This window comes from Dermacentor silvarum, chromosome 8 (genome assembly GCF_013339745.2).
Source record: "Dermacentor silvarum isolate Dsil-2018 chromosome 8, BIME_Dsil_1.4, whole genome shotgun sequence".
Classification (NCBI taxonomy): domain Eukaryota; kingdom Metazoa; phylum Arthropoda; class Arachnida; order Ixodida; family Ixodidae; genus Dermacentor; species Dermacentor silvarum.
The window spans coordinates 118063162-118090316 of record NC_051161.1 but is presented as its reverse complement, the minus strand read 5'-3'; the positions used below and the strand labels follow the sequence as shown (position 1 = coordinate 118090316).

Sequence of the window (27155 nt, the reverse complement as noted above, 5' to 3'; positions counted from 1 at the left end):
CCGAGAAGCCCGCGCGCGATGTGCTTGATCGCCGAGTCGGAGACGCCTACGCGCGAAAGGCTTCCGCGTGACCGAGGATTCCGTGCCCGAAGCGAGGTCGCGAATCCGCGTCACCGATGCTCCGAATGCTTAGCCGCGGGTCTGAGACGTCTACAAAAAGCGGGATCGGCCACGCTACTGCGATGTCCACGTAGCGCCCGCTCTAATACTAGTCGAGATTACGGAAACCGCCCAGAGCTCGCGAAGAGACCGCAACAAGCGGTGCAGACGACGCCATCGCGAAGCGAGCACCGGGCCAATGGCGAACCGCGCTGGAGTCACGTGGCGGGCGCGGGCAATCGGTGGCTCCGGCACGACCTTCAATCATTTGCTTTTTGTGTGCTTGTTTCTGTATGGAGGAGATAGCTGAAGGGGCAAATTTGAAGACGGAGAAATGCGCTATCCAACGAGTCCAAGATGGTGGTGCTCGGCTGCGCCGTTCCGGAGATATCGTGGCTTGAAAAACGCCGTTTTTTCGCGATTTCCGCGAAATTTTTCGGCACCTTGGCTGATACAACAATTTTTTTTAGAGCACTTCTACTTGGTTTTCAGCGATGATATTTCGGAATCCGATAAAATAAGAGTTACAGAAATTGAAAATGTGATTTTCAAAAAATCGATTTTTTAGCCATTTTTCGCGATGCGAAAGCCGCGGCCCCCCTTAATCGGGACGCACGCGCTAGTGCTGTTTAGTCTCCTGTTCGCAACTAAGGCTAGCCCTATCATCGCGTTGCACGTTTTAATTCCCCGTTGCTGCAATTGTCGGCGATAGACGCCGCCAAATCCGAGACTGTTTGGCGCAGTTAGGCGCAATTTTCGTCGATTGTATCAGGATGGCGCAGTAAATCCCATTTGGCGCACTTTGGCGCAGTTGGCGCAGGAGTGGAATCACTGCTCAGTAAATGTTCTTGAAACTTCCTACGTTCACTCTTTTGGCTCTTTTGGAATACTATGTAGTCCACCTTTACTAACACAGAATTGACTAGGCGTGAGCTGATGGTGTCCACATCCATGATGTCACGGCAGACTGGTACGGGAACATCAAGGTGGCATCACCACCCATCTCTCGTTCTTGAGTCTTTTTCAAGCTTACCAAGTCTCCGTCACGGTAAGAGCAGCTTTTGCAAGTATCATAGATGGGTAATTTACTATAGTCGGATACAACTTTAGAAGACAGCGGCATTTGCCCCTCAAAGGCGGATGCATACGAGCCGGCACCAATAGGCGCGCACTTCAGGCGACGTCATCAGCCGGACGACCGGTGTCCCCGCCGACGGAGAGCATGCCTAACATGGCCGCCCTCGCTTCGAACTGGGCCGAGTCGCGTCAGCGCTGTGCGTCTCCCTTCGTCAGAGTGAATTCGAATTGTTTGTGGTGGTCTGTCATGCCGGAATTGTTATTGTGAGCTTACGATGCACAATTTGTGCCGCGTGCGTTTGTTCTGAGCCGCGAGCCCGCGAAGAAAGATTGCAGCGAACATCAGTGACGCTGCGCTGCGCTTTGTGTGGAAACAGGATCCCGCGGCGACATACCGCTGCAAAGAAACATCGCACGTATTTGTTCCGTTGTGTTTTCTTTTGCTCCTAAGTGAAGTTACGACGACGAGAGTTCGCCAAAGTCTGGTGCCTACTGTGAGCGGCGGGTGTGTTTGTGTACTGTGCCCCAGCGTTTCTCGTCGGACGTGGTGAAGTGATGGAGCAAAACCATTATCAGGATAAATGAGAAAAGCGTGCGCGGATGAAACCAACCTGCGAGTTTCCCAACAGAAAAGATTTGTGAAAGCAACCTCCAACGCAAAGATTCGTTGCTGCCAGCTCAGCGCGCAAACGACCGATCGTTGGCAGCAGTGTGATAAGATAGCCGAGCGTCTAGCAGCGTCGTTCAAGTGTTGTGTAGCACCGTCGATTGATTGCTTTCCCCAATGCTAACAATCAGTGACTAACACGCGCTGCTTGAGCCAATGTCATTGGATTGTTAACAGTCAGGCGTTTGGAAGCAGTGTTTGTTTCCTTAATGTCAGCCTGAATGCTAATATAAAATTATGACTGATACACTGGTGACGTTGCAAGGGAGCTTGGCATGAATTCGCGTCGCTGTGTACATGGCTTAGAACTCTTCGCTCACTGCACGCGCCAGCTGTAGAAAGCCTGCTGTGACACAATCGCGCATAAGTTGTGCTGCCAGCGCTCGACTTGCTTTCCCACAACACAGCTTTGCGCTTTGTCGTGATATGTCGCTACTAAAAAATTCCTATGACAGTGAAGGCAACAGAGCCAATATGTACATTTAGAAAAAAGTACGACAAAGTAGGCACAGCTGCTAGTGAACTGACTCCTAATAGTTCTACTCGCGTCTGCGTTAAATGTGTGTGCGTGTTTTCTTGTGCGTTTATGTATATTTGTTATTTTGCCCTTTTTTGTATTTTAGATCTTAGTTTTCGTGCTCGCGTTTGTGTTCATGTGTGTGAATATGCGAGTTCTTCCGTGCGTGTATGTATTTATTCCTATTTCTATCCTTTTATCTTTGCTTTTGTTCATGTAAGCATGCTGCAGCCACGGCTTTCTTTACAATTAACTCGTCTCATTCAAAGCACCAAGTCCAGTGAATAGCAGGGCTGGCCTCTTCGATGTCATTAAAGCCATTCTCTCTTGTCTACCTTGCCTCCTCAGTCTGTCACCTTGCTTTCTTTTCTCCTACTATTCTGACCTTGCTTCTTGTGCTGTTGCTGCAACGTGATTAATCAACTTGCACTAAAGAAAGTTCTATCAGCTGTGACAACAGAAACATTGACAGATACAAAATGTTAAAAGCATCACGTGGCTTGCACAGTTACTTCGTCTCTTACCCCTGTTAATGTGTTTATGCATCAGTGCATACGGTAGCTTGCCAGAAGTGCACATGAGAAGGTGCCATATTGTGAAACGGCACCTTGCTATGTTGTTGCATTCAGTCTTAATAAACAGATGGTTTTGCTGCCTGTCACATGCGGTGGTACACATATATAACATTGTGCAGTGGGGTATCATTTCCTGTCTTGACGCTTTCATCATTACAAATGCAGTTTTCTAGTGGATGGAGTCCAGCAAAGCAGTGCTGTGAGAGCTTTTGCAACTTTCACCATTTATTACTTCCCCAATACCGCTGTCGGAATCTGTCTGTCACTTTGCCTACAGCTTGTAATGAACAAAGTGGCTCACTAAAACACGTTCAACTTTACTGAGCATTTTTCCGGTACGTAAATATAACAAAAAAATGCTAGCAAAATTAATCACAATTGTGCTTGCATTCGCATTACTTGCTCGAGTCAGATTAATAAATTGAAAATTGGCTATGACAACACTTCAATTTTCAGTGCAGACTGCTAACGGAGCCATAAAGCGTGCTCCGACTCTTGCTATTTCACTATGGGGTGCGTCAAACTCGACGGTGGCTGCCTGAATGAGCATTTTGGGCCTCAATGAGCTAATGATGTCTTATATTTGTTCTCTTATTCGCCTTACTTGAGTGAGCCAGATAACAAAATAAACAATGCAACCACATGAATGTGCTTTGGCATTCAAGCTGCTGACAGTGGCTGTCAGTTTCGTGTTGTCTGCTGCTATTTCACCACCACTCACTATGACATGACTGATTTCCAGTGCAGACTGCTAACAGACCCATAAAGCGTGCTCTGACTACTGCTATTTCACTATGGGGCGCGTCAAACACGACGGTGGCTGCCTGAATGAGCATTTTGGGCCTCACTAAGCTAATGATGTCTTATATTTGTTCTCTTATTCGCATTACTTGTGTGAGCCAGATAACAAAATAAACATTGCAACCACATGAATGTGCTTTGGCATTCAAGCTGCTGACAGTGGCTGTCATTTTCGTGTTGTCTGCTGCTATTTCACCACCATTCACTATGACATGACTGATTTGCAGTGCAGACTGCTAACAGAACCATAAAGCGTGCTCTGACTACTGCTATTTCACTATGGGGCGCGTCAAACTCGACGGTGGCTGCCCGAATGAGCATTTTGAGCCCGCCAACGATAATCAGGGTTAACAATAGTGTTTCAATTCAGATATGCCAGCATTTAAATGTGTTTCTATGCCACTTCTTAAATCGAGCACAATGTGTGCAGGACGATGCTTATCAGAATTGAGCTTCTATTATAAGGAATATGCCATAAATGGAACTGCTTATTTATTTGAGAGGTCACGGAATGGATGGTTGGCTGTTGCGAACCCACCGGCAAAATTTTGATAGCCCTAATAAGGGCTGTTCTTTTGTTAATAAGAAGCCTTTATGCTTCGTCGAGTGGCTCAATGCCAGACAGCTCGCAGTCGGAGTCGCTTTCTTCAGTGTCATCTTCACCCAGCTGGATGATGACGGGTTGAATGTGCTCACTCCCAGACGTGTAAAGTCTGAACTTTGCCTCCAAGTCCATCACATGCTGAATGCTCTTCCTCCAGTCTTCCGCCGTTACCTGCTTGGTTTTCTCCCTCAAGATGACGTCAACCGTGGACAGCTTGAAGTCTCTGTTGTCCGCAGCGATGCCATTTTTGACCTTGGCCCACGCAAGCTCAATGGGATTAAATTCGCAGTGGTACGGCGGGAGTCTGAGTACAATGCAACCGGCCCTTATAGCTGTGTTGTCTACGATGTAGCTCAGTCTGCAGAACGTCATTGAACCAGCCCTCAAAGAGATTGCCATCCATTTCTTCGTGGTAGTCGCCTGAATTTTGGCCTCTGAATACATCCAAGCAGCCGTCGACGAAACCATCCTCACTGCCGATGTGCGTCAGGTGCTGACCTTTCCCAGAAGGTTGTTTTAGACCCGTCATCAGGCCATTTGCTCGAGCGAACAGGCGTCCGCGCTTCTGCACCACGGTTGTCTGTCCACACGATCGACCGAGTGTGTCCCGCCGTCACCCATGTCTCGTCCAAGTAGCAGATATTTCGGCCTTCCGCCCGGTAGCGCTCAACGTCACGGAGGTAGCGATTCCGCCAATTGGTGATGTCATCCCGGTCGATAAGCAGCGAGTTGCGGCTTCTCTTTTCGTGCTTGAAGCCGATCTCGGCAAGCAGGCGACGCACAGTACACCGCCTTAGTGATGGGGAAACTCGGTAGTTATCTTCTCGACCGTCGGTATCTCGTTGCGGCGAAAGACATCGTGCACACATGACCTCAGCGCGCACAACGTGAAGCTGTCAAACTTCGCGCTGCATCTTCTCTTCTCCGCATTGCGTGGGCGCGTACGCGAGGGCGTCGTCAGTTTGCCACCCGAAAAATGCGAAGCTTGAACTTCCTCCCTCACCCTGAACACAGTCCTTTCGCTGACAACGAGCATGTCGGCGACAAACTTGCTCGTGTCCTCCACGCTGCGTTCAGGCTGCCTGTTACGCCAAAACGTGTAGCAGTGGAAGATCATGTTGCGTGAATCGCTGTTCAGGATGTGGCCGCGCTTGTTCTTGCCGAGGCTCCTTGGTGGTGTGGTCATCGAGGCGACACAAGGCTCGTTCGGCAACAAAGGATCGCGTTCCGATGTCACCTCGCTGGGCTCCATGGCTGAAAACTGGCACGGAATGCTGCGCACGATGGTGCGCGAACTCACGAGATCGCAGGTTCGCAACCGCGAAAAAAAAAAAGAAAAATATTAATTAAAAATAAGCCTAACACATTAAGAAAATAAGCTTGTGCAAACACACAAAAAGTATATATGAATCTTATGCTATTAAGCCAGCAACTACTACGCCCGGTGCCGTCGATCTTGCTCCATAGCAGACGACGCACAGCGTTGTAGAAGGCACGGAGTTATTTTTCTCTCGCGATCTGGCATGTGCGGTAGCATTTCCATCATGATAGTTTTACCAAACCACTCCTCAAGATACACAAATCTTATTTATACCGACATATACGCGTTTTAGAAGCAGTCACAATTTTTTGAGCGGGACTATTTCTTGAGTCGCGGAGGAATTGGCTGCTGCGCTTCGGTCAACTGGGCGGGGCCTCCTCCTGTCTTCTAAAGTTGTACCCGACTATAGTACCGCTAAATATATACATTTTTTTAAGTATGGCTTTAAAAACGCTTTCGCAAGGTGACTCCTTTGTGACACAGTAATGATAAGCTGCGCCAATGGGCTCTACAGCAAGCAAGCACTGGTGCCGGCATTCCCACTCACAAGATGGAGGGCACCTGGAGAAGGTTGCGGCCACCAAACTCCTGTGGGTACTTGAACATGAGGAAGAAGTAGAGGTGCCCCACCAGGATGCCGATGAGCTCATACAGGCCACTGAAAAAAGAAAAACGGAGGGACAGGAGGAGGGCAGACAATGAATCAACAATTTTAGCGAAAGTTCTGGCACTCTGTTCATATTCAACACACACGGACAAGGACACAAGGCATGCGAGATAAACTTCGTTACTTCAGCCACTTCAGTTACTACCTATGTGCTATGTTCAGGTGGAGCTATTTCATTACTCCCTATACATCAGTGTTCTCCAAGCAGAAAACTGCAGCCGAAGGCTCTCAAAGGCCACATTCATGGGTTCTGTGAGCACCACTCTTGAGTGCTCTTTCTCGAGGATGACTATGGCTACAGTGGCTTGTGATGTGAAGCGTGGAATGGGAAAACGAGTGTTCTCTGCCTGGTGATTGGAAACTGGCTTGCTTATACATAGCAATGCATAAAAGTTGGCAGAGAAACTGAGATGAGAAGAAAAGACTTGTGCCCTTACCAGCATTATGTGTAAGGTTATGGAACACGAGATTTATAGCTACATCTCGTCTCATCTTGGACACAATAACCTTGTTCACTTTAGTCAGCACGGTTTTCGGAAGGGTTTTTCTTGTACGACGCAAATGGTTCAATTTACGCATCACTTGACCTTAGCCATTGATAGAAACTAAATTACTGACTGCATATTTTAGATTTTAGGAAAGCGTTTGACGTTGCTGCTCATAATCTCTTGACCTTCAAATTACGAAAATATCAGTTGGATGACAAAGAAATTGATTTGATAGCAGAATATCTTCGCTCTAGACAAATGCCTGTGGATCTCAATGTCTGTTTACGTTCCTGTGACCTCTGGTGGGGCCCAGGGATCCTTTCTGCACCTACTTTTTATTTTGCAGTACGTGCATGACATTGCTTCTGGTATCACAACTTGGCTTAGAATGTTTGCTGATGATGGTATAGTATACAGAGTTAAATGAATGGGATAAACAAGCATGCTTTGGATTTGATTGCCTCATGGTGCGATAAATGGAAAATCTCACTCAATGTCAAAAAGAGTGCGCACGTCACCTTTACCAGGAAGCGCATGCACGATAGCAATTATTGTTTAGAGGTATGCTGCCGCATGTGCAAAGAGTGGCCATGCTGAGATGGCGTGGCATCGTGCACTGCCTTCCTGCGCGCTTAATGCTGGAGGGTGCGCAATTTCGAGTTTCGGAGATGCGTTGAAGCAAGAGGCAGATGAAGCATTCGCTCCCCGCTGCCAGCACTTTTCATAATAGTAGCGCCTTCCCATTATGGACGACACTTTCAGCCGTGGTGGCGGAGTGGTCGTGAAAGCGTGGCTGCCTTTGCTTCGTACCGCCAATGTGAAGATATCGTTGACAGGGCATGAAAGCCTATCTTTCGTCACCTGCTTTTACCATTCCATGAAAAAAACTTTTCTTTTCTCTCATTCAAATTTGCTTTTTCAGACTGCACAATGATTTGGAAAGCTTTGCGACCCCTTCCATGTAAGAAAAATCCATTGGAGACTGTACTAATTTGCATAAAAGTCGAATTTCGATACAGCAGGGGTGGGACTCCCCAAAGTCATTTTGGAGCAATTTCTAGAGCAAGTAAAATTCCGTTTTGGAGAAGTTTGGAGCATTCAAAATTTCATTTTGGAGCAGCTTGGAGCAGACGAAATTTCATTTTGGAGCAGATAAAGTTTCATTTTAAAGCATTTTGGAGCAGGCCAATCTGAACTTTGGTGGAATAATGTAATATGGCAGCGCACTCTGAAATCATGAGAAACACGGAATAAATCAACACGAAGCACATAGTAGAAGCGCACTTTAGAGCTATAGCGTACTAGAATATGGAAGAGTGGGTGGAGCAGCGGCGCAGTGCATGCTTTTCTGGGGCGGTATTCTGTAAGAGTCCAATTAGTGGACTGTCCATTTCGACTGTCACTGATTGGCTGCTGCTTCACGTGCAGGAAGGTGCCAGCCTGTCTCCTTCCTGCACGTGAAGCAGCAGCCAATCAGCGACAGCCAAAATGGACAGTCCACTAATTGGACTCTTACAGAATACCGCCCCTGTAAAGCCAAAAACATCGGTGGCACTACGCTCGAATTATACATTCCGCTCATGATGATAGCGGTAAATGCTCTCAAATTATGCCGTCTAATCGATGCGGTAACAATTTCTGGGTCACCATGGGCGCGATCTTCTACGCGTTCCAAAATGGAACGGAGGCGGTCCGTTCCATCGAGCAGCACACGATTGGTCAATTTGATCCGTGACGATCAAATTGACCAATAGTGTGCGGTTCGATGGAACGGACCGCCTCCGTTCCATTTTGGAACGCGTACAAGATCGCGCCCCATATGTCACCGCAGACCCACCAAGCCACAATCAACCCTGGTCTGGTATAACGTAAAACTGCTCCAAACTGTTTTTACTGTGATAGCAATTGTATGGACATTCCAGGTGCGCATTTCTGCAGTCGTCGTGATGTTCTGTATAAAATCCAGAGGCAATATCGTCGTCGCCACACGCTGTATGTGCTAGTGAAAACATGCGACGCTCGCGCAAGGGATGAAAGCGGGGAGGAAGTGCGCCATCTGCCGTCACGCACAAGGCACCGTGTGGAGGGGAGAAAGGTGGGGGGGGGGGGTTCTACTCCGGTGGCTCCTGCGTAAGGCGCGGCCCCGAGAGCACTACCGTACTTTCCGGTGTATAAGACGAGTTTTTTTTCTGAATTTTTCGTTGGTGCGTCTTATAAAACGGTGCGACTTATGTACGTTTTTTGTTGGGGGGGGGGGGGGTGAAACTTCTGTCAAAATCGGATTTGATGTTATGGCCACGCGAAGCGCACTGGTTAACTTAATTGCTACGGGTTCTGTGCGCGCTATTGAGGTGGCGGGTACGTTCTTCTCGTGATCAAGTTCCTGAGCGCCGTGCGAGAAGGATGGAACAGGAACGCAAGCAGCAGCAGGCCGACTGCGAATTCGTCGCATCTGCAGATCGCTTTCAAGATACGGCGCACGCCGCTGTGCAAACTACTCTCCCTCCCTCCCGCGCTGCCTTCCCGCTTTCCACCATTGTGCGCGATTCGGCTCACCGTCGAACGCTTTGACTCGCACATACAGCATACGGCGTGCGGGGACGATGTTATCGCCCGTGGACCTTACACGGAACATCGCGGCAACCACGACCGCAGAAATGCGCTTGGAGTGAAAATATATGGCACACATACGCTTGTGCGAGACCCGCATTCACGGAGTGAAACGTCACTATAATTTTTTTTAAATCACTTACCGAACGAACAGGTGCGTCTTACACACTGGTGCAACATGTATAAGTTTTTTTCTGGCAAAACTGCCGTTTTGACGTCATGTGCGTCATCTCCTCATGTACGCAGCTGCGTCTTATACAAAAGTACGACTTATAGACTGGAAAATATGGTATCTTGAAAGCTATCTGTGACTTGGACAGAATACGAGTGCTGATAGCTTTGTGTGCGCTGTGTTTTCGCTGCTTAGTTCGTATTGAAGCGAGAGGCAGCACGAAGGCCAAATCACTTGCTGCTGCTATCGCGCTTTCTCACTCCAGGGTTCTGACAGCGACCTTCCGCAGTCATCGAGTGGGATGTGTGACACCATGCGTTTTAATTTAGTTAGTAAGTGAATGTTTACAAGTTTACACGGCCGATAAAACTACCACCCTAACTTCGTATAGCTGTCTACTAATTTGCTATTGCAATCGATGCTTCGCTTTTGAAACTGCGACGTTTTATTCCAAATCCGCGATTAGCCCTTTGTGATAGGTCCAAATGGCTCAGGCCGCGCCGTTGTGGGCATAAAAACAGATTGGAATAGTTTTACGTTATACCGGCCCTGGAAGCAGAGACGCCTTCCCGCTGCAGCCCACGCTTTCCTAATACAGTATAGACCACTTATAACGTAACCGCTTATAGTGCAGGACCGGATATAGTGCGGTCTTTTCAGACTCCCGTTAAATTTCCCATAGCACTCCATGTATACACGTATCGCTTATAGTGCAGTTGCGGAAAACGAAATACCGGTTAGAGTGCGGCTGCCTGGGAGTACGTAAGTCAGCGGAGACAGCGAACGCTCCCCTCAAACGGGCGCCCCAAGGAGTGCTCGAGGAAGAAAGAGAGAAAGAGAGTGGAGGTTTCAGCCTCACTGGCTGTTTGTTCGCACCACGTGCGAACGAACAGCCAGTGAGGCTGAAACCAGAATCTTGAGTGCGAGTTGTGAAATATCACGCCGCGCAGCCACGAAACTGTTAACGCCGGCCAACACTCGCTTCACGATAACGGCAGTAAACGAAACTTCAGGGAGCAGGCGGCGCCGGCACAGCACGGCGAAGGGCGCACGCAGAGACCGTGGAATGTGAGGGAGGAGGGCGCAAGGGAAGCGGATTTCACCTCGGCAACTCCACCGCTTCGCTGGCTCCCCTCACCCTCACTCGTAGCTCCCTCACTTTTGACTGTCACCGTGCAGGCGCCGCCGTTCCAGCCGGCCCGGCGGCGCCAGCTACACGAAGTTTCGTTTTCTGCCGTTATCGGGAAGCGGGCGTTTGCCGGCGTGGGCAGTTTCGTTGGCCGGCCTGGGACAGCGCCACTGCTTCCCTCTGCGCCGTAGCCGCAGCGTGCAAGGTCAACACATGACTAGAAAGTAGAGGAAGCATAAAGGAGAAAGAAGGGTTCAATGCCATTTTGCTATACGCGTGGCTACGGTAGCGTAGCTGAGACGTCGGCACGTACACGCATGTTCCGGCGCAACGCAGAATCGGCGACCTTGCCATTTGAGAGAGGGTGAAATTCCCGCCGCGAGTGTTTTTCTTTCTTTTTTTGTTTTGTTCGCGCACGTCATTGAGGGGTCTCTCCTAAGCTTTTACTCTATGGCGGTGCCGGAGCAATGCCGGTCGGAGGCGCCGGCGCGTGATTTGGTTTGTTCGACTAAATTGAATGCAAACGTTCTAGCCGCATTCCTCGACTGTCGCATACGCGTGGCGGCTCGGTGCACATGTTTTGCATATGTGCGGGCCTTGAAAATTGTTGCTTTGGTTATAGTGCGGTACCGCTTATAGTGCACATATTCGCGACTCCGGCGACTTACCTTATAAGCTGTCTACACTGTACCTAGTTCACTCGCAGCGCCTCTCGGCCTACTTTTTGTTATTTTGCACCTCAACTAGGCACCACCGCATCGCTTGGCCCACTCAATCGTATTCTAGTACACTCTAAGTACAGCCGGCCTGGCCGTTCCAACGGCAGCGGCTACAGCTGGGAGTGGCCGCGCGCGCGCCGGCCACTTGCTGGAAGCGCCGAAACGTCCAGTGTTATAAGCACGAAAATTACGAGAAACTGCGGGAGGTGCCTTCGCGCGGTGTGCAAATGTGAATGGCTGCACTCTTTTTCGGAAAACGAATCCACTCGTTTGTTCGCGGCCACTGCCGAAGCCCTTCTGGCGCAGTGTGGTGCAATTTCGGTCAATTTTCCGTGTCTGGCGCAGTTTGGCGAAGAAATTTGCGTTTCTATAGATATAGAAACGTATAGATACAATCATATTCTGTCCAAGTCACAGATAGCTTTCAAGATACCATATTTTCCTGTCTATAAGTCGCACTTTTGTATAAGACGCAGCTGCACACATGAGGAGATGACGCACATGACGTCAAAACGGCAGTTCTGATGGAAAAAAACGCCCCACCCCTGATATAGCGAAATTTCTACATAATGAAGCAAATCGCTGATTTTACCTACTTCGTTACATTAAGGTTTAACTGTATTTGCTTGGTGTTTGCACTCTTTTACATGCGTATTAGACTGTAAAGGAAGTTAGTATTTGCAAATGGTGCTGCCTTCGCAGCAACATGCGAAATGGCAGAACCGGCATACAATTGCTACCACATGACTTACCACTTGTTTCCAGCATAGGGGAGCATAGACATGACCATTACTACAGAGAGAAAAATTATTGTAAAGAATGTTCCTTAACATTTTTTGTGTTGCCGCTGCAAGATGGTAAGCTTTCTGTTCCATTTAAGAAAGTAGGTATCACAATAAGAATTATGCAGCTCCAACGAACATTTTGGAATAAATGTGAAGCGCTTAGTTAATGTTGTAAGACTACCCATCTTCTGCAACAAATTTCACAGCACAACGATTACATGCCTGCCTGGCGAATTAGCAAGATGTGGAAACTTGCACCATGCGACCTGTGTGATCCACTTCATTATAGATTACGCCACCTGTGGAATCGACTAAATTTTTGTCATGCTGTCTCCTGGATATGCCGAGTTTATTATTGCGCTATCTCCAAGACTGGTCGCCCACCGTACTCTGCAAGTAGCGAACTGAACAGAGATTCGCTTTAATAATGGAACTGTGTGGCTGAAGGCGTGTATTTGTTGAACTGAGGACACTTAGGAACCATTTGTTGTTTCACTAAGTAATTACATTGGGAACAGAGCCGGCAGCCAGCACACCTGTAGCGGTAGTACAGACTGGGCTAAATATAAGCCAATTAATATGAATGCTGTCCTATGTGTGAGCTATTCAGCAAGATGCAGCAGTGGTGCGGCAGCAGCGTCGTCTTGCCAGTCTCTTTAAATAGACGTAGACAGAAAGGACAGGCGTTGACAATACACTTTTTCTGTCTTTTAGTCTATAGTTTCAGCACTATTACACCTTTCTCTATACCTCTTAGGGTAGGCATTGGAACATGCTTTCTACCCGCTTTCACGTGCCCAAAAGGCCCGAGAGCTACAGGGAGGTCCTATCAGATGGAGGAATGACACAAACTGGTCAACTCACCCGCCACTGATTATCATGTTGAATGCGAGCAGGACCCAGGGAAGGTAGATGGCCTGCAATACAGTTGGACAAGAAGGCATGTGTTTAACAGATTACAGCAATGAGTAATGTAAAAAGCTTGGCTGTGTTCGTGGTGCTCTGTTTCCATAGTTCGGTGCACAAACTTGGACAAAAAAAAACAAAAAAACAGACACAAGTATGAAAACTATGAAACGGCAACACATCAATCAGAGCACATGCTTGGCTTGACAAACGCAAGAGTAGTTTATTTGTTTCTGTTCTGTTTTTCTTTTTAGGTTCACAACCAGTGGCACTACTGTTCCTTATGCTATCTGTGTGTGGTCCAGCAAAGCTGATGTTTGTCTGCAGCAGCAGTAATCATAACATGACTCAGGCTGCCACTTCAGTGAACTTTCAGTCCACACTAATACGCTGTGTGCCACAAATCTCCAACCTAATTTAAAGGGACACTTAAGTCAAATACAGTGTCAAGCTCAAGAGATAGGTTATTGCTCGAGAACGTCTAAGGCTTCAATATTATTGCAAACAATGCTTTAGTAATCGAGACATTGAGGTAAATGCAAGACACGATTTGCGACTCAACCGGGACATTCGAGTACTAGCCTGATGATGTGGGCACTCCTCATTTTAATTCTGTCACTAGTACTCAACCACTCGTAATAAAAAGATCATTGCATTGCACTAAGAAAGTGCTACCTGTCCCGTTCTATGAAACTTTTAGAAAAAATAAACTCATTGATTCACAACGGCGCAAGCGGATGAAAGGTTTCATTTTCGCTCGACTCTGCGCCGCCTGTGCTTTCACGTTTCAGTAGTTTTGTTATCCCATAGTGCTGCGGTGGTTTTGCTGGCTCGCGAAACTCGCAAACTGCACATAGCCGAGAATTATACGTCCATGTAATTTCATGGGATGCACTAACGGTTCACGCCCTTTGACCAGGTGCAGCTGCAGCGACGAATCCAACGCTAAGTCTTAGCCCGGTTTCCCGATGGCCGCGCGTTTGGTTTTGCGAAAAAAAAAAAACGCAGCGCCGTCTGTCGGGTGCCAATTTACTCACCGACGGCAGTAAAGGGCGGTAATGGCGTTTGCAAGGTCGCCACTGCCCGCGCGGAGGCAGGCAGTTTGAATTGTGCTAAGGGCAAGTCTTGGCACGAAACAAGCGCTGCGAGGTTTCTGGAATGGTATTTTAACAGTCCACGTTGACTTAATATTCGCCTTTAGTGTCCCTTTAAGAAAAGTTTTCATGCTTACCAGGATGGAAGCTGTGAACATGGGAAGCAATTCATTTCCTTTTACCCTTGCTCCGACATTTACCAACCATTTAAAAATGAGAAGTGCATCTTGAGACTCGGCCAATGGGGAGATCTGGTGCGAATACCATTACCGCCTTGCTAAAAGGCATACGCTTGAGATAGTATTCTGTGGCCACAGGAAGGCCGTCAACATTCAGGATTTCCAATGGCCTCCCTCCAAAGCATACTGAGTAAGCACAGTAATACTTCGCTTTGGAAATCTGACAGGAATGTTGGCATGGCTGACAAATTTCTGAAGACACTGCAGCCGACACCCCAATGTGGCATTTTTTTTTTCAGCAATGCCTCAGGAGCGGGCCAAGATAACTGTGAAATGATCACAAACAAGCTCATTAAATGACACCAGTGGAACATCGCAAACTTGGGAGTGATGCAAGACTTGCACGTGCAGATATTTGTTCCATTAGGTTAGACAGCGCTTAATATAAACAGTATGCTTCCCGACACGTTTTGCTACCATGAGAGCATCATGGCATGCCAGAAAGTCGAACCTATAAGTGATGTTTTCCACCCATTATAAATTTTATGTCCTAAATGTTACGTTACACAATAAACCGTGGTGCCAACTACATACGTATAATGTCAGTGATATGTTTGCGGTTTCGTGTACTTTGGCTGTTGCCATGTAGGATAGGTTTCGTAAAGTCGTAAAGTTGCCTCTTTGCATAGCGTGAAACATAATGCAATCCCATGCACTCACCTTGAATTGGGTGCCAAACCAGAAGGTGACGATGACGTCCTTGTTGAGCTGACACCAGACGTAGAGGACGCTCAGCACCATCGGGTCCATGAGGAGCTGTTGTGCAATGACGGTGAACACATTTTAAGCAAAGTTTCTCAGCAATTAGCCAGCTACGTGGTATGCTGCAAAGCACTTTTACTTTTAACCCCTTACTGAATGGTGCGTCATAGATGATACACAGAGAGAAACTTTTAGCATAACAGAATCAAAAAGAACGAAAATCCTACATATTCACCCAGAATCTATGTCCTCTCTAGCAATGAAACACATAGCGACTTTAGTAGTGGAAATGCGTTCGAGTTATTCTTCCTTTAGAAATGTATGGCAGGAGCTCGTCACACAATGCGCAAGAAGCTCGTAAATAAACGGGTTATTTCCCCAATTTATAGATTTGAAATCAGCTCACAAAAAATACCAGGGTCTTTATGTACCCTTCATTAGCCTACTGCGATGTTTCCATCGAGAAATACAATTGGGTGGTTCTGCGCGAGGCCAGCATTAATTGCTGTATCATAATGATACAGCATGAAGCAATCGGTTTTTGTGGAGGACAGTAGAGATGTTTCCCTACGAAAGAACACATTGGCGGCATAATTTATTGTTTGCACAAGCTATATTTTTTCTTAGAACAATTACTGGTGCAGAATAGGTAAGAAAACAAAAATGCCAGCAGTGTTCACAATGAAGATTAAGTGGGGAAGACATAACTCCTGGAAGAAGAGGAAGGTTTTCTTTTGGCTTGCAATGCAACACAGAAGTTAACATAAGGCCAAGGTCTATAAATGGCCAAGGCCTAGATATTGAAAGTATGAATCAGTCAATCGAGGATGACGTCATCAAATTTTAATGAAACTTGTACTAGCTGGAGCTATGAGAATTATGATCCACCTTTTAAAGCAATGTGTTGAGCCTTTTCAATAGGTCTGATATTTTTTGCAAGTTTTTTGCAATTCAAGTATTCTTGTACATGATCAAAAAAATATATATACCTGTAACTGCATGTTGTATCATAAATGACATGCGAAAATTGTTGCTCCTAAATTTGCAACCAAGCACTTTAGAAAAGTAAGGTTGGTTTAGGCCTATCTGGTCTACACAAAGGCTTGATTCATTTTTGGCACGAAAACAAAAATTCATGCAGGAAGGGGTTAAGCGCCAAGACCTTAAGTCTCACCAATTTTGCGATTAGTCAAAATCTGTGAAACAAAAAAGCCACATGAATGAGTAGCTGGCCTTCACTTTTTTTTTTGCGACAGCCTGTACCTCGTGCCTATTATATCGTGGTGTATGACCATGTTTGTCTGCTCAGACCTATATTTGTTGCCTCTCTCGTGGTTATTCTTTATGCTACTTCCCACTACCGTTATGTTTCTCCATCTTACCCCATCGATGAAAGGCCCCAAGGGCCACACGCACGCACACACACTGAGAATGCACTCACCATGAGGTCTGACAAGAGGGCGACAATCTGGATTCAAAAGTCAAGGTTTAACAGGCATTTTACCAAAGAGGGCACTGTATAAGAGCCAGTGCCAAGCGGCAAGGTGGCAGCAAATGTGCAACAAATGCGCTATGAAGCAAGCAAAGCTTGCATAAATGAGCAGTGCTATCGTACAGTACTCTCCCCTTTAAAAGTCGGCCTGCCATGCCAAATTTCCCGATAAATACATAGCGGAGAACTCTGTTTAGCTTCTTGCAGCTGTGGTGCACTTCAGTTAAGCTGCACTTTTGATAAGGTAAATAGAAAATCACCTTTTTGTCATTTTCATTATGGAAGCATAGTGTGCAGTCATGGACGAATGAAACTTGGAAAAGTAACAAAGTATATATGTAACGGAGTAGACCACCTATTGCGCTACTAGTTGGCCGGTCACCATAGACAGTATAGGCTTCCCATTAAGCGTGCGAGTAGAAATTAGGTTTACATTATATGCAATGGCGAAAGCACCAACAAACAAACACATTCTGGTTAGGCTTAGGTGATTCGTATGTATTTAAATTGTTGGCCATTGTACTGTACAACAACCAGCTCTTCGCCATGATCGGTCGGAAGATGAAGGTGTGCGAGTCAACAAGATGACACTGGAGGCTTGGGGCCAGGTCTGTGAATGGCCTCTGAGCTCAATGATGCCATTACCCAGCGAGTTGCACCGTCTCAGAGGCCACGATTATTGCTATCTGCTTTCCTCATACTTCTTGAGCCACGCACTGGGATCTGGCATGGGCAGACTTTGGCTTCGAGAGAACATGACCCATCGTCGCCGTGATTTGTATGCCGCCACAAAGACACCGGCTGGTGCCCATGCTGAAAGTCTGTTTGAAATTGGTTCCTCGTCACTCCGCCTAAACAAGCATGCCACTGACCCCTAGATGTTTTCACTGACCGTTCCGACATTCATTACAACCATTTTTCACTGAATATAATAGATAGTGTGCGTGTGCCAATATCTGCATACTGAATACTTAAGGAAGTCATAGCACCAGTCCTCTCAAGCACTGTCTCAATCAGCAGCTTCACGTCCATCTCAGCCTGGGCTTCCTTAGTGCTGTGTCCGTTGGTAGACGATCTGCACTCCAGATGGCACACAAAATCCTCTTGCATGGAGGAATTGGAGTGCCATGTAATCCACATAAAAAGCGCTTGGGTTCCAAGTTGTTCAGCACGGCAGCTCATGAGCATGTTTTGGAGTTTATTGGCACAACAGCATCACAGGCCATTCAATGCCAAAAGAAGGGCTATTAATGTTCCTTTCAGTTCCAGTCTGCCAATTGTTTTCTATTTTCCTGAGCTTGTAGCTGGCTCAGATTTTATATAAATAACCTACATGGCTTAAAAAGCTGCTCATCTCTGCAGAGAGGACAAATCGATGGCCCAGGAAAAGCTAAGATGCTGACCGTCCAGTCAGGCACCACATGTGTTTTACTCAAAACCAAGGACAACTTCAACCTTATCATTACCACAATTATTGCAGTGCTACAATTGAAAGTTGTAGTAAATTTTGATGAAGACAAATTAAATGCTAATAAGTATCTTGAAAGTGTTCTCGTAGTTCGCCTTCTGTGTTTGTATGACACGAAAATGTGAAAAATTGTGAGAAAACCAGGCGAGTATTAGCAAAACCAGGCCAGTATTAGCAACAAGAGGAATCTTCCTTTTAAATAAGATATTCATGTGCTATCAGTGGGTGTACGACACCATTCTGCATAACAGCACGTATACTTTTATCACACATTCCCCAGTGACGACAGCTTTTCCAGATGCCTAGGAGCACCGTAGATGACACATACTTCTATTTATTTTAAATGGAAGAGTCTGGCTTTGCATCTTAACATGGTATTAAACTGCATGTACTGCAACAATAGGCCTGCAACGTTAGACCTCTGTGCAAGATATGAATGAGCCAGCAGCTTAGCTAGCAGAGTTGTCTATGCCAGGCCGTTTTTAGGTACACAACAACCAGTACACACTCTTGTTTACATGATTTTTTACACGCTGCTTTAACACACTTTTTCTTGTAGGCAACACTGCAATCCGTCAAATCCCTGTGCTCTTTTCACATTGTTTCTCTGTCACGAAGCCGTAGCGACAAGCCCCAGTACAGATGCCACTGCAGTAATTGTGATCCCCTCGAATGATGGAATGTGTGTAGTACTCTTGTCGGTGAGCCTGAACTCAACCAATTGCCAACACAGAAGGATACAACTATGCAGATCCAGTTGAAAAGCAGCATGAAGAGGTAATTGGCCGGGTGCCCATCAAAGAGACCTGGGAAAAAGATAAACAGAACACAGGAGGCATGCGCTGTAGGAATGTGCATACTAAGGCAAGCTCAGGCCCCATTAGCAAGAGCGCTGGCAAAAAATCATAAAGAGCCAGTGCTCCTTTTAGCATGACTGGTTACTGATCCAGTAATCGTGGTAACAAGCCTTATTTATATCAGAAAGTGACGAGTTAAGTTATTCACCGCTTCTTTTGCTATGACCAGTCTAAATCTTGATTTCAAGGAGTACCAAGGGTGGCACATTATTGTTGCAGGTACTCTAATAAATTCCCTCTTGAAATTGTGAGAACACTGAAGAATATTGTTCATGCAAATAACATTTTTGTTGAACAAATTTCAAAGGGCATGCTGATTAAAAACCTTTATATGTTTGAACATGTTTAGAGATTCCTTTATTTATTTATACAAATGGTTTTAATATTGGCCTACTCATACCAGTACATTTCAGTAGAAGTGTCTATGTTAGATATGTGATTTATATTTCATTTGGTTTGCTTGTGTTTTTTTTTGACCGATGCAAGTATGTCAGTCTCAGCGAATTTTAAGCTGTTTGTTGCTGTTTATCCATTTTGTGCGTACATGCATCTGTCTGAATGACGTGTGACCTACGGGTGCAGGGCGTTTCTCAAGCTGCAAAAAGCAGCTTTTTGCTCGGCGTCCGCTCTTTTTGTTCAAACTGTACCACAAAGAGAAATAAACTTGTATTGTATTGTAAAGTCTGAATATTGACACGTACAGATTGTTTCTTTTCCGGCAATCGTTTTTTTCAATGGCCAACCACAACAAGTAATTCAAGATTTCATTTCGATTGGACTAGAAACTTATCTCTAGCGTGCTCCGAATAAGCATGACAACTCGCCTGCTTGCCCATCAAAAACCAACAAAGGACAACAGCCAATCCTAGAATCTTTGACGATGCTATGTATAATCATAGCCCAGTGATAGTGTTTGGGTATGGTTGCCGATACGCCGACGAGGACTTGGTGAAAAACTTCTGCAACGCTATTTTGGATCTACAAGATACTTTCATGTCTTGGTGCAGTGGACTATGAGGTCATACCGAACAGTGTTATGCGATCACAGTAGTGCTGTGCGTGACCTGAAGTTGTCCATGTAACACGCCCTAAGCTGTTTCGCACGTGCTAACATACTGTGAAAGCGCTTAGATGCTTACTTAATTTACCAATTTCCTTTCATATCCTGTTTGCAGCATAAGGCCGACGCTTTGGGAGAGGGGGGCGTCAACACGCATATAAATTGTTTATGTCTTTCGGTGATAGTTTTTCACCGGCTAACCACTGTTCCTAATGTATCACTCGACGCAAGATGCGCCTCCAGGTATCAGAACTTTCCTGAATGTTGTTGCTGAGGGAAGTTTTGCTAATCACATTGCATATGCGACGCGAATAGTGGTGTACGCTCTAGAATGTACGCAAGCACCTGCGAAAACGCTACACTGTATGATGAGTAACCTATAAACAACCGATGTGACTGACCTGCAGATCAGATTTTCGGTGACCGACTACTGTGCTCGCCGTTATCGTTATGCTTGAGTGTTACTTGCTTCTTTAGGCACAAGTTCGCTCAATAAAGAGTTAGCCTTTGCGATTGATAGTTGTGCCATTGTCTGGTTCTTTACTGTCACTATAGGTGACAATATAGTAAACTTTACTGCTAGAGATGCTGTAATATTTTAATAAAACCTGGACAGATCACACCGACTTCTTGCTGACTTCTTGTCCATGTAATGACAATGTAACTCAACCAAGTAGATTAATTTTATCACACCTGGGTATTGTTTATAATACAATTATGGCAGCAGGCACTCTTACCCTGTGGAGTTTGGAATCAATGATCTCTGCATGGACAGTGAAATCATCATTGCCTTTCTGGTATAAGGCTGTCTCATGCACAAAGGAAATACTACATACATGACTCATTGCTGCATTTGAGCTTCAACTTCAACTATTGCCAAGGTGCAGTGAGCCTGTATCAATTTTTTAGGAGATGATACCAATATGAATACCACTTGTGGTGCTTGCTTTTCTCTAAACTTTTATAGCATTTCATGATTAACTCGAAAGATACGAAATGTCCTTTACTTTAGGGACAGCTCTCCACACACAAAAAAAAGAAAACAAAAGCTGCACGTTTCCACAACAGCAAAGCATTTATCAGTGGTAGTTGTGCCAAAATATTACACGAAGTAAGATGTGTAGTTTCAAAGGCACTGCAAATTGCAGTAAACATTCACTTAATAAACACATGTGGTGTCATGCACATAAAGGATGCACAGGAACAGAGTTCACTTAACCTCAAGCACTCATGTTCACAACACTAGCGTGATGAGGGGGGCCAGCTGCGTGTGTGCTAGTCCCAAAACACAAACATTCTGCGCTGCCGTTCCTTTCACCATTTCACTGTGTCATGCCTTAGAAACTCAGCAGATCAAATGATTTCCAACACTGAGCACACATCAAGGCACCAGCCTTCGCAGCTTGCCCCCAACACTCACAACCCCCACCCCAGAACACTTCACCTCAAACACTTAGTGTGCATGCGCTTAGCCACGCAGTTGCAGTGGCCTGGTGCAACGGTACACATGTACTGTTGCGTGCCTGACAACCAGTTTCCAATATAACAAGACAACCTAATTGTTGTGTCCACGGAAGTGGCTCTACCCAGTGCTCAAACATTTAATTGCAGAGCATGCAAGTTAAGGAACCTCAGACAGGCATAGTCTCATATACCAAATGCAGCTGTAATAAAAGAAACGGTGTGACAGCAGAATACGCAACGGAAGCATGTTGTGAGCCAACATCTGTTTAGCAGACCATTTGAAATGAAACAGAGAAAAAAAACTGGGACCGCTCACCTGTCTCCAGGCGTATGGAGTATGTGTAGAGGAAGTAAAGATTCACCAGGTAGTGGAAACCCATTGGGTAGAAGAACACCGATGTGACTGGCCGCCATATCTGCAATGACCAACCATGTAGTTTAACAGTGCTCATGATAGCTCCAATTATACTAACTAACCAACAGCAGAATTTCGTGTCTTATACTCCTGTCTCATGTTCTCTTTCGAATGGTCTTTCCAACAACATCAAGTGATGTCAGCAGGGTTCTAACATGAACACACGGTCATTTCCAGTGACCAATTAATTGATGCCACTTTGTGGACGAGAACCAAGAACTAAAGGAATGTGAGCAGTCTCACATGTTACAAATACTTAAATAAATACAGTTTCAGAATTTCAAGATACATAAATTTCTTTTATTATTCTGCAAAAGATGTTTCACGGTAGAATGCGTGCAGGGAACTAGCCCAATCCTTGACACTACTAAGTTTGAAGGGAACCTTTTGCTTTCTCTCAGAAGCACCAGCTCCCACAGATTACCAGATGTAAACTAGGCTTCATCACGCTTTGCTGTTGGTGCGTTTGGGTTTGGCACATTTTGCACATCACGATAACGCAGTGCTTGCTGTGACAACTCATTTGCTCGTGCAGTGCCATAAGAACACAGCTCAAAGGTGCAAAAACAACAGCCTGGTTGGTTTGGTCAATGCGAAGGCGACCCACTCAGAATGCGATTGCAGTGGTTGACTTGCCCCAGAAACGCCAAAAGCAGTTTTTTTGACGCTGCCTTAACTGCGTGGTGCATAGTGAATGGAAGATTATTATAACTGAAGTGACATTCACAACTGATTATTATGATTTCATAATTGTTACAATGAACCACGTTCCCAGTTGGGCTTGTCGGTTATTCGTGTTCAGTGCCGAGTGCAATTTCCATGCGCCTCTTCTGGTCTATCATATTTCAATTCAATGCAATTCAGGTTTATTCAACATCTGTCAGATGTTTGGAGCATGGACAAAAAGCCTGTCTTTACTGGGTTCGTGCCCCTGAGCATGGCATACAGTTCTGCAGTGTTCCCCTGTGCAATGAATGCCACTAATTTTCTTTTCAGCTTTATCTGTTTTTCTAAAATGCAGTTCCCTGTATCTACTATGCATAAGCATCCTCCAAAACACCTGCACATTTCTCAATGACCATTGAAGTGCACCGTGAGGCAGCAGTACACGCTGACAGCCCTTGAATGTTTAATGGGTACTGATTATGTATGACAGGGGCAATAAACATCATTCAATAGCCTTGGCACTCATGGCCACTGCTGCCCTTTTGTGCCATTTAACACTACCGATTAAACACTTTAGCCAAAAAAGAAAAGGTCTGCATCAAGTTGTTAATGAAAGCCTGCATTTTTCTTTTCCAGGAGACATTCTTTACACAGTGCAAGAAATTAATCGTGCCATTAAAGTACCTGATGAAGACTCCTCCTCTTTTGTACTATAGTTCTTTTGATTATAGACTTTTGTGCTACAGTTCAAAATGGTCAACCTATATCAACTCACCCAGTTTTCTATTTTGCTGAAGAGAGACAACAAACAACAGTTGACTGTACTTAAGCAGGACTTTGATTTGGGCAAGTTGGTTCATAGTTAGGGAATGCAGCGCAACTGAGACAGGGACAAAGAAAACAGCTACCTCAGATGCTGCCTTAAGGAGGCGCCCTCTTCGTGACCTTAAAGTTGGGCTAAAGGGAGCCGCTAAGTGTAAGGTCTGTTTTTGAAACGCGGTAAGGAGCCGATAAGGTAAGGAACGCTAAAGATAAGGGTTAGGTTGGTTTGTGAATACGGCGGTTACAACTTAATTTTTATTGCAACAACCGTGCCGTTTATACAACATGCACAACGCCATATCACATTTCCAAACTCAGGTTATGTTTGTTGTTTGGAAATGTGATATGACGTGCACCCTGTATAAAAGGAGTGGTTGCTGCAATAAAAATTAAGTTCCAAGTCAGCGCTCATCTAGTGTTCCACGTTTTCTTTGTCCCTGTATTCTTTGTATTGCACCATTGTTGCTCTTCGAGAAACGTTTTGTTTATCACCTCATTATGTAGTGTATCTGATGTGCATACCTTTAATTTGTGTTGCATTTCTCAGAGATTTAATACTTTCTTATAATTGATATTTTGTAATTGTGAACTGATTTATAAGCTTTGTTATATGTTATGCCAAGCAGATACTTTGCATTTTTCTTCATTCTGAATTCTCGTTCAGGACATGTACTAATGCGTTTACAGCTGTGTGAACTGATAAACAGAATATGTTTCGATGTCATATGTATAGCGTAAAGGGGGCTGTGGGCAAGTCAGGCAGATTATTGCCTTTAGCCACAGCCTCCATTAAGACCTTGTCTGACAGAATTAAACAAAGCAAAAAAACATTCCTTCTCAGTTAATGTTAACAATGGTAATCTAACAGAATATTGGTTTGAGCTAGTTGGTGAGTCATATTGAAGTAAATTTAGAGTGCAAAGAGAACACTTATGACAGGACGGCGGCCAAAGCATGACCTTCGTGATCCAATGTTTTTACCATGGTGGGGTTGTCGGTAATCAATGGTCAAGGCGTCTTTGTAATGAACTAGGCCACACTGTTAAACATATTACAATTCCTTGCTGTGTTTCCAGTACAAACATGAATGGTTCCTCAAAATGGTCGATAAGGTAGTTATGTTAGTCATCACATGTCATTATTTAGCTACTCATCAAGCACTTGTGAGCTATTTGTATTATTCATCCATTCATACGTTTGCGTCATTAACCTCCGGGAGTGCTAATAAATTAAAGCAGTGTTTTCTTTTTAAAACTGTCAACCAACAAACAAGCTCTTTGACATGAAAAACAAACAAACAAACGAATAAAAAAGGATAAACGTAACTACCCCTGCAAGGCTCTCAGTCGGCAATTGGTAAAGGCCCTTTCTACCTCGAAAACCATCTACGGAAAATAAATAAAATAAAAATGTGACAAAGCGTGCGGGACAGGTGACGCTGCCATCCCGAAGTCCCTTTCGAGGCGACTATCGCACGTGACACTGCCTCGGGCACCTTTTAGGGATGACGCGTGATGGCTGATGACACGAACTAAAACAACTTAGCGGCATCTGCCTTCACCCGAATGTTTTTTTTTTTTTCTTTAAGCATAAATGCCGGTAGCGAGAAGGCATTGGGACGCCATTCTGCTGAATGCAGCTAAATCACAGAGCAATGCACAACCACCAAAAAAAGCAGCAGGTGGCGCGCCGGAAAAGTAGTCTGTGGAAAGGGCACTGTGGGCACTGTGGAATTACAATAGGTACGAAGTGGTGAGAGGGATTTGGAAAGGGGTGATGGTCCCTAGTTTGACTTTCGGCAATGCGGTCCTGTGCATGAGATCAGAGGTTCGAGCAAGGTTGGAAGTTAAGCAGCGAGGGGTAGGTAGACTGGCTCTGGGAGCACACGGAAATACACCAAATCAGGGGGTACAGGGATGGACGTCATTCGAGGGCAGGGAAGCCAGCAGCAAGATAGAAATTGAGGAGCAATTGAGATAAATGGCAGAAAAGCGGTGGGCAAGGAGATTTTTCAGTTATTTGTACATGAGGAATGTTGATACAAAATGGAGGAAGCTGACCAGAAAACTGTCAATCAAATATTTGGACTGCAGGAGGGGTGCAAACCAGGAAACAGCGGTTAAGAAAAAGGTTAAGGAAACAGAGAGGGGTCTGTGGAAAACGGGGATGCAGACGAAATCAGCACTGGGAACATACCAAACTTTCAAGAAAGAAATTGCCAAAGAAAATATCTACGATAATTCTAGGGGAAGCTCTTTGTTGTTTGAAGCCAGGACGGGAGTATTGCGGACTAAGATGTACCGAGTCAAGTACCAAGGTATAGACACGTTGTGCTGTGCGTGTGGAGAAGAAGAGGAAACGGCTGAACACCTCATACTTTTCTGTAAAGGGCTTAACCCTACAGTGCAAGGCAACGGGGCTGATTTTTTCAAAGCATTGGGGTTTAGGGACAGTGAAGGCAAAATAGACTTTAAGCGGGTAGAAATAACCAAACAGAGGTTATCTGATTGGTGGATAAAATCAAGGCAGGGGTGAAATTTCACCCACCACAAAGTACAAAATATGTTAATAGTCATGGCTAGGTGGCGTATGCCACCGCCCGGTTTAAAGGGTTCAGCCTCATCCATCCATCCATCCATCCACCCCTTTCAAGGAGCACCATACATTCCGTGCCAATGTTTACGGAAACAACCTTCTCGTAAGGTCTCTCTCGTACGATCGCGCGCAGAGTTTCCGGTTACACGGAGACCGTGCCCGTTTCTCCGTTTGTCATTTCGCCCACGTACGACGCTTACCACACGTGAGCCTGCGCAACTCGGCGCACAAACTCGGGGGCGAAATGCAAATAATTTACCTACTGCAGTTTACGGCCTCAGGTACTTCACCCTCACGTTACCACACAACGAGCGCGCGGGCCATGACGCGACACATTTGTGCGTCACGGTGACGTACCGTCGCGCGATGGCCTCAACATTACCTACTCGAGACTTTTAGGCGGAAGTTATTTGAAAAGCGAAACAAAAACACGCGCAGCGAATCGCGTTAATTAGCATCGCCATCTACTCACCTGAAAGCCTCTGACGAAGTGGTCGTAACTGAGCACTAAATGCTGTGGGTTGACCAGCCGAAAGCGGCCGAGGATGGGGAAGAGCACGGACAAGCCGAACCAGTAGCGTGTGAAGACGGGCAAACTGCGGAACCAGTCGGCGATCTCCGTCATTGCTGTTTGTCGTCGTCGTCCGGAGTCGGAATCCACACACCGCGCTCAGCACACCTCGAATTTTTTTTCAGAATCCGGTGCTAGAACCTAGAACGACGTGTACTTTCGAGCGCCCGGAGCGCCGCGCGTGCGGCCATCGAAAATGTCGATGTCCTTGGCGTCGTGGCCCTGGCGATGAGTTACGAAGGGGCGTCGGCTCATTCCGGATGGAACGTAAACCGAGAAAAACGTCGCAGAATGCCCTCCTGAATTAACCTGTGATGGTAACCACTACAGCCCAGCAGAGCGATTCACACATAGTAGTATTCTTTAAAAGATGGCGGCCGTGACGTACCTTGGCTCTTGTAGTCGTTTGTTGCCATGGAGGAAGAAGATTTTGTTTCCTTCCTCCATGTTTGTGGCAAACCCCCGACGTCTATGACGTGCTTCTGGCATCCACAGTCGCTTCCCTCGCATAAAAATAGCAAAAGAATAACGTTTAAGATTCGCATTTTTAACTCAGAAGGCGTTACTGCTAGG

At 45.8% G+C, this 27155-nt stretch overlaps 1 protein-coding gene across 1 annotated transcript in view; it reads right to left on the bottom strand.

The window, feature by feature from the left end:
• Positions 1 to 26871, bottom strand: part of LOC119461637 (derlin-1) — a 32674-nt gene extending 5803 nt beyond the window's left edge. Inside the window, exons 1-7 of the mRNA XM_037723002.2 lie at positions 26484 to 26871; positions 21830 to 21929; positions 18874 to 18938; positions 16614 to 16640; positions 15131 to 15226; positions 13096 to 13148; positions 6209 to 6319 (exon numbers count right to left, since the gene is read on the bottom strand). Coding sequence (XP_037578930.1) covers positions 6209 to 6319; positions 13096 to 13148; positions 15131 to 15226; positions 16614 to 16640; positions 18874 to 18938; positions 21830 to 21929; positions 26484 to 26636 — 605 coding nt within the window. The 5' untranslated portion in view covers positions 26637 to 26871. The remainder of the gene's footprint in view (positions 1 to 6208; positions 6320 to 13095; positions 13149 to 15130; positions 15227 to 16613; positions 16641 to 18873; positions 18939 to 21829; positions 21930 to 26483) is intronic.
• Positions 26872 to 27155: the final 284 nt, after the last annotated feature.